Source organism: Ascaphus truei, unplaced genomic scaffold, assembly GCF_040206685.1.
Source record: "Ascaphus truei isolate aAscTru1 unplaced genomic scaffold, aAscTru1.hap1 HAP1_SCAFFOLD_2406, whole genome shotgun sequence".
Classification (NCBI taxonomy): Eukaryota; Metazoa; Chordata; class Amphibia; order Anura; family Ascaphidae; genus Ascaphus; species Ascaphus truei.
The window spans coordinates 21,259-35,000 of record NW_027455330.1 but is presented as its reverse complement, the minus strand read 5'-3'; the positions used below and the strand labels follow the sequence as shown (position 1 = coordinate 35,000).

The following is a 13,742-nucleotide window of genomic DNA, read 5'->3' as shown; positions in this document are numbered from 1 at the left end:
AAAAATCCAGTGGCCAGAAACACAAGCTGGATCTTCCTGGTGATTGATACACCAGCTCTCCGGAAGGTACGTAACACCCTATTATAAGCCTTTATAAGTGGATATTCTATACACTTGAAGCAGTGTGTGAATTGGTGATGATGAAAGGCCTTCATTCCCTAGCCTCCGCCTCTCAAATTCCATGCCATCAATTGAAATTGGGCCCTGATATCGGCTTGTGACTCAGCGGCAGTTCCCAGTGGTTTTTCCCGCCAACTATATCAGCTGTGAACTAGGCTGGTAAATTCTTGGCTGGGTGGCAAGCATGGCCCACCAGCCTAGGTATCACACACCCTACCGAACAGATAGTTGCAACATACAAAAGAACATAAACACCAGATATATGCATCATACACACCAGTTACATGCACCAAGCAAATACGTGAACACAACACCTGATATGGCCCATACGCGCACAACACATATACATGCAATAAACATGCACACGTCATATACTGTATATGCACCCCAAGACATATATCGGATACATGGACTATACACACATAGTACATAAACACAAACTGACTTGGGGCTAGAACAGAGACCAGTCACGGAGACTGAGAAGCGCCCCCACATGGCTGGAATCTGCGGCTGCAGCAGTCAGTGAAAGCAGTAGCCCAGTGACAAAAAGGTGTTGATAACCTTTACTACAGCAATAAACATGGGAAATATATATATATATTTTTTTTTTTCTTACACTTACATTTTTAAAGATTTGTTTCACTATATTTTTTAACCAGAAGTTAACTGCACTGGAGCTTGCACGCAGCGCTCCTAAATTGTAACCCCATAGGCACTGCATACAGGGCAAGAATCCAATGCTATTGACTATCATTATTGTGTTTCCTGTTTTCGCTATGCAATGGAGGAGATACAAAAACAGATCAAATTGGTAGTGTAGGTACCTGCGGATGGGGCTTACCTTGACATGGTTGTAGCCCTGAAATGTTTTGGACAAAACGAATGAAGGCATGATACCCGCTCGACCTTGAAATGTCAGTACAAATGAGGGTCGATGCTCTGGGGGAACAGGTATGAGCGAAAAAGCTCTGTCAAAAGGATGTCTCCTATGGTGGGGAGATAGGCAGGAGGCCCCACACTACATGCACTCAGTTACCCTAAACTTAGCAAATAAGTGTGTTGATAGATAGGCTGAGTTAGACTAGAATGAAGCTATATCTGGCACTGTGTTGCCCTAGGGCTGGACACCCGACTGTTCCCTGTGGATATGTAGTGAATAGGTGAAAAAATATAAAAACAGGTTAGTAGCAATTAAAATAAATGGGGACACTGGTATCAATTCCGTGAATAAATTACAATTTGTGTACTCTATTTGTAATAGATTTGCTAGTAGGAAGTTGTCATATTGCATGAACTTTCGGGGCTTCTTTGTTTACTGTTGTATATTAAGATTGGTTGACCCTTTAATATGAATCACTAATATTTGCGGCACTTTCTCCTCTGCCCAATATAAGACGCAGCTCACTTGTCATACCAATGCTCCCTGTGCCCCCTTCTGTTGACATAGGCAACTGATGTTGAATTGTCTGAATATATTGAGCAGAGATCCGCTGACTAGGTCCTGGAAATTGACAATTGCCAAGCATAGTGCGATGATTTACCTTAGGCTGGATGGCAGTCTGCGCACCTGTGGTTTCCAGAACCCTTGAATAGAGTGCTGCCGGTAATGCTCTCCCCATCCAAACCGGCTGACATCAGTTAGGATATTGCAAGCAGGAATAACATTTCCATGGTAAACAAAAGCTTTGCTGGGGTTTTTACAAAATGTATCTCATGTCTTTTTGTGAGGAGGTTGTCCATCATTCAAGCTGCCTCAACCCCTAGTTTTCCCATTGTTTAGGTGCGTGTTGGGAAAGGGGTGGCAGAGACTGTCCAGGCCATTCGGTGACATGGAGGTGGAGGGGTGGGAATATGTTAGGGGTCCCTTTGCCCCACCAGGCCCAGGGCAGTTTTTGTAGAGGGTGGAAAAAAAAAAGTCCTAGAACCAAAACTAAAGAAAAATGTATTTATACTTCCAAGTACAATAAATAATGCAGCTTTAAATCATGAAATGTGGTAAAGAAACAGAACTCCCTCTCTGTCACTATTCCAACATTTCATAATCATCAGTCACTAGTTGAGGAGGACTGTCACATTTGACAACTCCTGAAGAGTCACCAACGGGCCAGGCATTAAGGATATCCCTGCTTCAGCACAGGTGGTGGTCATTTTGACAGCCACCTGTGCTGAAGCAGGGATATCCTTAGTGCCTGGCCTGTTGGTGGCCCTTGAGCACTAGAGTTGGCCTTCCCTGCACTAGTTGATCTGTAAAAGAATATGGTGCTAGAAGTCTGTCCCAGTTTCCACACAAAATTAGCCCTGCTTATCTTTAGTGTTTCAGGTAGAAAGGATATGTCTGCTGTCGTGTTGGGTTATGACTGGGTCAAGTCTCCTCCTTCCTTCCGTGGTCAGTGAACAGCTTCCTCCAGCTTTGGGCACCATTCTCACACGAACGTCCACAGTAAATACGAAAATTAGATACTTCTAATCAATCAATGTGCCTCTGCTCTGACCCAAGACAAGTATGCTGGAACAATGCATTGTCCTGTCACGGTACGGAACCAAATATTGTACGTACAAAGTCATGTGTGCGTCTTAAAAACAACGGGGCGACACTTTCGACCATACATTAGAAAAGTTTAGACTCAGATATTTAGGGGAAAAATAAATAATTATATTTTTTAAAATAAATTTGGTTTTGTTAAGAGGAAACTGGATGCTTGTAATTAAAATAAAAGGTACAACACTTCTATTTTTGTAAATAAATGTAAGAAGTAGTACCTACAAATGGTAAAATAAAGGCTATGGCGCTGTTGGTCTGTAGGTAAAAATGTAATGTTCTCCTGCTCTTTAAATAAAAAAGTAATAAAAGTTACAGTGCTGCATGGCTATGAATAAAAAAAAGTAGTAATCCTCCTGTAAATAAAAAAGCAGCAGTAATCAAATTGTCAATTAAAAAAAGTTTACTGGTACCTTTAAACTTGGATGACAGCGTAACACTGTTGAATCTGACTACAGGTTCTTAGTTTTCTGTTGTATAGTAAATAACAAAATACCACTTGGGGTTACAGACTTGTCAGACATGTTAATGTACTCTGTCTTTCCCCATTATCAATTAGCAAACACGGCTTCCACTGCAGTAAGGGATTCTGGGTAATGACGTGCAAATGAGCACAGTGTCACTCTTTGCTGCTCATCCATTTTAACATGGACCCATATACGCTTATGCCTACTGTATTACACAGCTTTTGAGCACAGCCTCTGTTAAAGAAGTGCATGGCCAGGAAACCTACTCACAGACAGCAGTTTCGACTAGTTGGGTCTCAGTGTGAGGCTGGTACGTGGGTATAAACAGACATTAAAAAAAAAATGCCAAAAACCACTTCTGGTGTATTTGCACGTGTCAGACATGTCTGTAGCCATGTCTGTCCCCATGTCTGTCCCCATGATCTCTTAGGATACAATGCTTCCACTGCAGCTAGGGATTCTGGGTAATGACATGCAAATGAGCAGTGTGTCACTACTTCTCATCCATTTTAAACATGCTATAAAGCGTATGCCTGTCGTATTATACAGCTTTTCAGCACAGCCAGTAAACCTACTCACAGACAGCTGCTAAAACAAGAAACGAAAACAGATTTACACTCCAACATGGTGACATTTTAATAGTTCTTTTAAGGGTGCTACTCTCGGAGCAGCAAATAAATCCAAGTTTAGCTTTCTTTCTTCATCAATGATGCCCCCCGTTTTTCTTTGGCGGAAAGAACGCATATTCCACCCCCAGCGCCACCACAAAGGCAGCAAAGCCCCACTTAGCGCCTCGCAGCAGGACGTCCTTAAAAGTAACAGGGGTAGCGAAGCCTCCCATGAACCTCCAGGCCTCGTTCCTAAAGAACATAAATAAATAAAATATGGGTAAGACGAGAAGATTCATCCAGCAACATGTAAACGTGCTATTGGTTGTAGTTGTACTACGGATTTAACCCCTTGAGTGCCAGATGGGCCCCCCCCCCCCCTTTCGGGGGGGTTAACCAATAGGAAAGAGCATTTCCCCACACTAAAGAACTAAAAATAAGGAATTTCATAGCTTCTACTGTTTCAAAACAAAGACTCAAAGAAGTCGTTATATTGCTTTGAAAACTAGATATTGCACCGTATACTTATCTTTTTTCCCCTTCTAAAAATGCTCATATATTCAGGGGTTCCCATGAAATTGGCCTGGGTTTTTCTCCCAAATGGGAAGAGCTACTTAAAATGGCCTTCGATTCCCTTGAAAAGTGCAATTTGTATTATTTTGTGTTTGCACATTTTAATAAAACAGACCACCTTGAATATAAAAATAAATAAATAAGTCACAGACCATTTTTTTTAAATGTCATTTGTATTTCAAGCCTTTGGGGTTTGGTAAAAATATGACTGTTTCATGAAGATGTACGTCTCACCCACATTATATTATCACTGGAGCACAAGGCACATTGACAGCTGTGCCACACAGAAAATAATACAATTTTTATATGATACACTTACAGGACCTGTATTTGCAACTGGCTTGGAAATCTAAATTGTATTTTTAACTCTTATTCCTAATGTTCCCATTTCCCCATAAAAATATACAAGTGTTATTTTAATTTGTATATATTGAATAGTTGGCAGGTTCAGTTATTTTACGTTTTACATTGGTTGGCTTTGGAAAATTCAATAACATGTTTAACAAAAAAAATGGCTCATGAATTTATAAATAAATTAGGTCAAGGATTTAAAAACAGAATTTTGTAGAAAAGTAAAAGAATATCCATTAGTTTTGAGCCACTATCATTGGAAAGAGTTCTACGCATAATTTGAGGGGTCCGACATTTTGCACTGCTGGATTCTAATCAGTGGTGAAACTACCACATCGGCTCTGCAGGCCCGACCTGTGGTAGCGCGGCCTTACTCGGCGGCGGAGGGAATACTACCCAGGTGGTCCAACCAGAAGTTAGGCCCCATCGGAATGGAAGTTGGGCTCATATTCCGAAATCACCACGTGGGTGGTCTACCTCCGTCGCCACCACGTAAGGACCCACTTGTCAGGTAGGGCCCAGGGGAGTTTTTCTTTATTTTTTAAACTTGCACCGGGTCTCACCGGTGACAATTTCCACCCCCGATTCTAATACATTACCAGCTGATTCTCAATACGTTCCTATTACACAATGAAGGAATAGTGAATGATAAGCAGGCTTTTGTCATGGAAGATTACAATCATTGCCGCGAACGTTTTTAAAGCTTATGAGATCATATACACCATTCTCCAACAGAAATGCTTCGCTAGTGTTAAAATAAACACGCTTCCATACTTTTTCAGCATCACTTCTGGTGGTGAAGGTGTTAGAATCCAGAAGCTTTTGGGAGGGTGTATAAAGGTTTGAGGTATTAAGATCATACCTTGCCCACGGATCCCTCAGCCCTTTCTTTGCCAGCCTCTCCTGTACGACCTCCATTGGTGTGCCCTCTACTTTCCATTGCCTATAGTCGGGCAGTTCCATCTTGCCATGCCCGTGATCCTCATGCCCGTGGCCCATACCTGTGAAACAGTTATACAGCGCAGACATTAAAGATGAGAACTTTCTGTCACACAGTGGAATCAACAGAGCACAGGAGGGAAGAACTTGCCAGGGAAAAAACGATGGCTGGGAGTGAGATTATGAATTATGCACTAAAGCCAGGGGGTCGTGATCCTATTAACCTGTCAATTTGAGGTGTTCACAGCTGAAAATTGCATTGATTTACATTAGATACAACAGATCTGTATTGCAAGAAGAGATGCTTGGTGATGCCAACTATATGTAGTTCAAACCATATTACTCCAGAAGGGTAGATTCTCTGTAGCAAGTGATATCTTTTAATGAGCTACTATATATAGAAAATGAGACACTATAAGTACAGGTCACGGACATTATGGAAACACTCCCAAATTCCTGATGAAGGACTTACTCCAAGATATTGTCTTCAACAAAACAATAAAAGCATCAACATGATAAAAAAAATAAAAAAAATTAATGACTGAATGTCCTGTTATTCTTCCTATGATAACTAATGCTGGAATACACTTTTCTTTTTGCCTGTCTGAAATTTACACTCAAATGAGAAACCCCCTTGTACCTTATGAATGTTTTTCTTTTCATTAATTTCCTCACCACTCCTATTGCAGTTATGGTATGCATGGTTGTGAGTAACCATGCAAACTATTTACATTTAGAAGATTAGGCCTCTTCTCAAAGCAGACATTTCACCAGCAGGTTCCTCAGTGCTGAACAGAGGTCATTATTTAGCTCTAGGAACCTCCCGGTTGCCGATGTACTAGCAGTTTTAATTGCTGGGATTTTAGCTGTCATTGGGGAAATCAAAATGGCCACCAAAGTATCTTGGGAACCGTGGGGTTGCCAGAGCTGAAAAAAGCATTGTTCAACTCTGGATGACCCCCTCCTCCTCAAGTGAGACTTCTTTATTAAAAGCAACAGTGAAACTGGCTGTTTGCCTCTTTATATGATACCATATATCATGGATGCCAAGGGTTAAAACCCTCAAATTAAATATTTTATGGGGGTTCACCACCCCAGATTACATTTAAGCACAAACATTGACTCTAACAGTGAGACTTCATTAAGCTCTGTGCTAAAAATGAGGGACTGCCATCTGATAAACAGGAGACAGGTGTGACCAGTCAGGGACAAAAACAGATAAGTATAGTATCAGGGATTCTCTGTGATTATTTTGGCATGGTAGGTTGCAGCCTCTCAGTCTTGTATACCAGTTGTCACTTGTTTTAGGCATATCGCCAGAGCACCATTAGAAAGGAGACAACTGATATTTAGCATATGTGGGGGAACACTACATTATTTAAAGGAGCCATTCACCCTAACTTACTCCCCCCCCCCGCCCCCTCCTATTTTTTTTTACAGGATAGGAACAAGAGGGGTTTCATGAACTAACCCACGCTCTTTTCAGCTCCAAGGACCCTCAGGTTCCCGAGATACTTACTAGTGAAGCCATCGGTATTACGTCCTGGTTTTAAAGAGTATTTAAATGGCTGTCCAATACGAAGCTGCAACTGTTGTGGCTTCCTATTGGCCTGAGATTTACCAGCCATTTCGTTTCTCCTAAGGGAGGTTTAAACTTTGTCACTGAATATCTCTGGAAACAGGGCGTTTCCAGAGATGAAAAAAGCGGTGTTTGACTCCAGGGGATGGGGCCCCAGTTCCCATCCTGTAAAATGGGGGCTAAACTTTTTTTTATGGTATGGCACTGCTCCTTTATGCCTACATATTTAGTGTCAGTATATACTCCCCTGAGCAGGAAGCCTCGGTAGCTTGTATATCAGTATAGCTAAAACAGTACATATAAACTTTGCAATGCCGGTACAAGTTGTGTGTGATTATTTGTCACAAGATGCATTGCAGGTTGTGATAACTTAAGACGCAACATCAGAAATCTCCATACATGAAATTACAAGAGCACAAAGCTTTCCAAATCTCATACTTGGAGAGACCTTTGAGATTTGGAAAGCTTTTGTTGACTTATGTCATTTATGGAGAATCCTGATGTTGCGCCCAAAGAAGGTATCACAGCCTGTAATGAATCCTCACTTCTCAGGCAACACACTGGGTATTTGTAAGTGTATGTATCTAAAAATCAGGAAAGGCTCATGTATACGCCAAAACATTGAGCTAATAAATCCAACTTTTGTGCAATGAGGAGTACCTGACCATCTTTACGATTCGCTATACTATCAACCGAACGAACGGTTAGCACCATCATATACTTTTTTATATTATTTGGCGAGTGTCCTGTAAAAAATAAATATAAATAAATCCATCCAGGTCTTCCCTCGCCCCCCCCCCCCACCCCCTTGGTTCCCCACTTAGCGGGGGAACCACTGATAGGAGCAGGGAGGTTGCACTGGCGAGCGGGTCGTCGGAGGTCTGCGGTGCACCCGGCAAGCGGGGGCCGCCATCTTGGAATGCCTGTGCATGCGCAGTACGTTTCACGTATGCGCAATGGCCCAATAGTTGTAGCGGCCATCTTGGGACTACTCGCGCATGCGCAAGTCGCGGCCATTAGGAGATAAGCCCCCGCAGGGGAACTACAACCCCCAGAAGGCACCGAGACCACATGCCGCAGATCAGCAAATAGGGCTGCAGCAACCTCGGCAGCTAGGAAAAGATACTTTTGGCGCGCTGGCAGTTGGAACCAGGACAGAGAAGGGGAAGGTAGGGTCTGGGTCTCGGTTGCACCCAGATTAACCCCCTTAGGTCCAGGATAAGCCCCACTCACCAACAGCTTGTGGATGCTACAGGGACTCCCCCTCTAGATAGGGACCGTGCTCCTGTATTGAGTAGTGTCAGGGACACAGCAGAGGACGCCGCGCAGCAGATGCGGCCTGTGGTCTGGGACCAGACCACTACAACAGAGAGAGACTATTAAGGTGGGACCCTCCAGCTGAATACCACCCCACGTGGAGGCAGACGCCATCGCGGACAAAGTCACTGGATCAGCGGATCCTTGTTACCCTTCTGTTGGCGCTACTGGGTGTTGGATGTGATACCTTCCGAGTGCTCCATCAACAAGTGCACCAACTGTAACACTTCTTCTGGGCAGCGCTGTCACACACTTCCGGGTGGGTTGTCTTCTGTGGACACTGGATTGGGTGGGTGCCCAGGGCACATCTGTACATTGGGGGACACACACCGGGGCAGGGTGTGTGGGTAAGGCCGCGTTATATGGTTATTGTGTTGATTATTGCATTTCAGTAAACTTGTTATTATACACACTGTATTTATTGCATTGGGTCCTGTGAAGGGATATCCAGAGCTGTCAGGATCCCTCACAGGTGGAGGCGCTGTCAGATGATCCAGGTATACCCCAGGCTCCCAGCATCAGAGGTTCAGGCCTCCTGTGAGCCACAGGTAAAGCACGCACACACTCAGTAGCCGACACATTTCCCATAGGGTGGGGGAAAACAGCGCCCGCCACACACACACACACACACACACACGATCAGGACTCCTGTAAAGTGTAGATATTAATTAACACAAACTCAAGGCTATATATACAGGCACTTTCCTGAAATGGGGGTCTCTTTCCACCCCCTGCGGAGTGAATACAGCTTCTCTTCTGTCTCACTAGGAGGCAGAGAAGGATTTCTGAAGGCCTGGTCTGGGCCTCAAGCCCTAATCAGTGTGCCTTCATCAAGGGAAGCTAGGAGAAGAATGCCCGCTTTGTGCATCTGATCTAACTGCAATAAATATCATTGAACCACAAGAAGTGTGTTACAATGTCTAGCTGCTGAAAGAAAGGTGTCAGTCTGGGCCATCCTGCTGCTATCCAGAGGATCCATGCTGACTGGAGGCGCTGCACCAAAGAACTAAGGTACCCTGAAAACCTGACCTGCCTGTTCTCCCCACAACACCGCAGAGCACTCAGCCCTCCTGTTGCCACACAGGTACAGCACTACACCTAAATGGAATAGCCAGAGAAGGAGACCCCTCCAATCTCACTTAGGGTGGGGGTACAAAGGCCACATTTGGAGGCGCTGCTGAGATGGCATCAGGACAGGTTTACTAGCAGATAGAACCAGAAAGGAAAATAAGTGCAATTACAATTCCAGTTCTTACGTGTGAGAGGGGGACAGGTGTAGTGTGAAGGGGATTTTTATCTGCCAGAAGATGGAGCCTGTACTGCCCTAACGGATATTTTGGTTGGGACAAGAAACTACATGCTCGTTCTAAGTCACCCTGAGGACTGATAGGTGTAGGATGCCTGGTGGGGTGGCCTGGTGGGGTGGCCTGGTTAACATATCAGGGCCTCTGAAAAGGTCTGCAGTGTCCGTGCCAAAGCAGGGTGGTGTAAGTGTAGCAGTTTCAAGCACAAGATACCACAGAGAACTGTATTGTGTCAGAATGAAATGTGCTTTTGCCTGCCAAGGGAAGCTTCCCTAGAGAAAAATGCCTATTACAGTGTGAACCACGTGGATGATTTGCCAAATGCAGAATTGACGTTTGCTATGGAATGGCGTGAAATCCATAACCGCGCCATTTCTGTGCTGCATAGGACTTCTGGTTTCACCAGGGGGAGCAAACAGTGAGGACATTACGATTATATGTGGGGCTGCAGATGATGTGCCTGCTCTCCAGCCTGTGATAACTAACCAAGTTAGACCTGTACTGGGAGTGGACTGCAGTTCGATCCAAAATGGCAGTTCCCACCAACCTGAGAGACCACATAGACAGTTTGCAGAAAGTTGCATGCCGTTATCTGCAAAACCAGTGCAGGGAATGGCGCGAAAACCCGAGCCCTGCGATGTGAGTGGCTCAACGCTGAGCCAGAACCACTCCTTGCTACTGTGTGCCCCTCCTCTAAACTTCACCAGGAGGCGTACAGTGAGCCTCAAATCAGCGAATCCTATCCACACTGAGTGAGGAGCTGGATGCAAGCTGCCACACTCAGTTCCTCGGGGCTAACCAAGAGAGAGAACTCATCTTACCTGTCCTGTTCCCTCTCTGTACGTTATCCACGCCAGAGATGGCACACTGACTCAATTACAGTCTGTCAGGAAATCTACTGGCAGTGAAGGTAGCAGGGGTTACATATCCAGAGTACCCTTGCGCAAAGTGCGATGGCTCAGCGGTTATGCCATGCGAAGTGGGCCGTGTTAATGCTATCGATGTGGAGGTCCCATGCGCCATAACATATGTTCCAGGGGGTTCGTGCACCCCGGTTCCAGACTGTTCCAGAGCCGGAACCCCAGATATCAGAACCACTGGGTAAGGTGACTACCCAGGGAGAGTTGGGAGCACTTCCACTAGTGGCGCAGAGGCAGGATCGCTTTCTGCCGATAGCCACCCGTGAGTGCGAGGTGCCCCGACCACCATCATCCGACGACCGTTCCAGATCCTTGGTGATGCGCCAACCGGCGGACCACTTGAGCAATCCTGTTGACAAAGAGCCACCTACCTGCAAAGCAGAGACAGCATCCATGGCGGTTCCAGTCAATCCGACGCCCATCTCAAGTCAGCGGAGTGGTGAGGCACCAGCCCCGAACCCAGCGAGGAGGCCTTGCCAGGTGCCTGCTTCTGTGCAGAGGACCACAATGACCTTCCGGCGCCATCCCCAGCTGATAACGTCACTTCCAAGGCGACTGCCGGAGTGGACCAGGACTCTGCTGCGACCGCTCCGGTGAGTATTGCCCCTTCTACAGACGAAATGGAGGAGTACATCCGCCTGGTTATAGACCGGGGGAAGCAGCGGGTTACCACCTCTGGCTCTACCCTGGTCCAAAAAAAGGCCGGACGTGGCCTAGCCAAGCTCCAGGACGTTGTCCCGGACATTGATGCTCCAAGGCCCCAATCCTTGACATTGATAAACCTTCGGCCATACCCCCTGTCAATATTGGAGAGAATGGTTGTCTCTGGGATATCCTAGAATAGTCGTCAGGATATAGTTCTCCAACACTAGTGACCACGTCATACCTGGGTGTGGGTGCACAGTATGCCATCAGGAGTATTACTATGCCACGTTCTAGCTCCAGAGGATCATGCTTTGCGCAAGCCCTAAGAGGGTATATTTTGTTCAATTATCTGACCCCGATGGTGGGGTTGGAAAGAAAGACCCCAGGCATTACAGTTAAAAAGGGATTCTCCATGTTGGGAGTAATCCTTGAGGTTTTTGTCCCCATTAAAAAGGTGGGTGGGTAATAGAACCTGAGTGTGTATAAGACAATACCATTTACTGTGTACCCATGGTATTGTAATGTTACATTGCAATGTATTAATGTATGCAGATGGTAATGCATTTTGTGTTTAGGTCAATTCAACGGTTGTTGTACAGTATTGGATGTTACGCCTACTGTAGTCCAAGCAGGGCCGTTGGAATTTTTCACCAGGGGGAGAATGTAGCATAGCCTCCCGGCCGCTATGCCTTTTCCTGGGCCCTACCAGTGTAAGACCTGTTAGGTGCAGGCAGTGGATGGGATAATTCCTTCTCCAAGGCTCTGTATGCTTTTTGCAGCCTTGGATACATTTGTAAATATCCAAGGGCGGGCCCTAGCAACAGCCAGAAAGTGTCAGCCTGAGGGAAGGAAACTGATTGGGTGACATGTAGGATATGGGTGACATGTAGGATATGATGACCTATCAGTATTCAACCTGCTTTGTTACGGGGCCGGGTTATAAACACAAACTCAAGGCTATATATACTGGCACTTTCCTAAAGTGGGGGAGGGGGGTGTGTCTCTCTTTCCTCCCCCAGCAGAGTGAATACAGCTACTCCTCTGTCTCACTAGGAGGCAGAGGAGGAGTCCTGAAGGCCTGGTCCCCAAGCCCTAATCAGTGCACCTTCATTAAGGGAAGCTAGGAGAAGAATGCACCTGCTTTGTGCATCTGATCTAACTAAAAAACAGATTGGGTAGCGCTAACTGGATAATTAGAACAATATATATTGTAAAACCTTGAATGAGGATAATATTCCACATAAAAGGGGCTGCCTGAAATACAAATACTGACCCCCTGGTCAGAATGGTAACAGAAAAAGAAAAAATGTGTATAACAAGAGGCGCCTGATGGTAAAAAAGGATATATATCCAACCAGTTGGATAGCCAGGAATAGGCTCCAGACGTGGAGATGAGCTTAAAAACAGAAAAAGACACAATACATAGCGTGATACTGTATGACAAAAGGACAAAACTTACATAGAAACACGTCATACAGTATCACGCTATGTATTGTGTCTTTTTCTGTTTTTAAGCTCATCTCCACGTCTGGAGCCTATTCCTGGCTATCCAACTGGTTGGATATATATCCTTTTTCTACCATCAGGCGCCTCTTGTTATACACATTTTTTCTTCATCTGATCTAACTGCAATAAATATCATTGAACCATAAGAAGTGTGTTACAATGTCTGGCTGTTGAAAGAAAAGGTGTCAGTCTGGGCCATTCTGCTGCTATCCAGAGGATCCATGCTGACTGGAGGCGCTGCACCAAAGAACTAAGGTACCCTGAAAACTTGTCCTGCCTGTTCTCCCCACAACACCGCAGAGTACCTCAGCCCGCCTGTTGCCACACAGGTACAGCACTACACCTAAATGGAATAGCCAGAGAAGCAGACCTCTCCCCCACCCCAATCTCACTTAGGATGGGGGTACAAAGGCCACACACACACACACACACACACACACACACACACACACACACACACACACACACACACACACACACACACACACACACACACACACACACACACACACACACACACACACACACACACACCCTATCAGAAGCCGAGCAGCTGTTACTCTGCAGATAACATCACCCTTCTGTACAATGAATGAGAGCTCATTACAAGGGAATCCATGCCACCGCACCCCCCATCACTTAGAGGGCTGCCATATTCCCAGGTGATATGTTAGGGCCGCTCTCACCTGCAGCCCTCTGATCTCCTTCAGTGGGGCACCTCAACCCGGCCGGAAGCGGAAACCTGTGCAGCCCTCTCTGATGACGTTTATAAAAAGCGTGTGCGAAATCACACAGGGGGTAACCTTGCCGGTGCCCAAGGAGCTTGTATATCACCGCAGCATGTATCCAATCAGCGCCGAGGACACCCAGAGCG

General features: G+C 45.5%; 1 protein-coding gene across 2 annotated transcripts; it reads right to left on the bottom strand.

Moving 5' to 3' along the window:
* Nucleotides 1–3,737: 3,737 nt before the first annotated feature.
* On the bottom strand, nucleotides 3,738–13,713 carry LOC142479726 (NADH dehydrogenase [ubiquinone] 1 beta subcomplex subunit 3-like). Of its 2 annotated transcripts, none has more exons than XM_075582594.1 (3): nucleotides 13,555–13,713; nucleotides 5,521–5,659; nucleotides 3,738–3,986 (listed from the first exon to the last, which is right to left on the bottom strand). In XM_075582594.1, the coding sequence occupies exons 2-3, from the start codon at nucleotides 5,655–5,657 to the stop codon at nucleotides 3,830–3,832; spliced, it is 294 nt and encodes a 97-aa protein (XP_075438709.1). In that variant the 5' UTR covers nucleotides 5,658–5,659; nucleotides 13,555–13,713; the 3' UTR covers nucleotides 3,738–3,829. The 2 variants fall into 2 exon arrangements, with proteins under 2 accessions (XP_075438709.1, XP_075438710.1); XM_075582595.1 differs by lacking the exon at nucleotides 13,555–13,713 and adding an exon at nucleotides 11,089–11,257.
* Between the last annotated feature and the right edge of the window lie 29 nt (nucleotides 13,714–13,742).

Excerpts from the sequence above, each read along its gene's own strand:
- LOC142479726 (XM_075582594.1), bottom strand. The coding sequence starts at position 5,657 with ATGGGCCACGGGCATGAGGATCACGGGCATGGCAAGATGGAACTGCCC. Across the intron at positions 3,987-5,520 it reads CTGAGGGATCCGTGGGCAAG|GAACGAGGCCTGGAGGTTCA; the intron begins GTATGATCTTAA and ends TATGTTCTTTAG.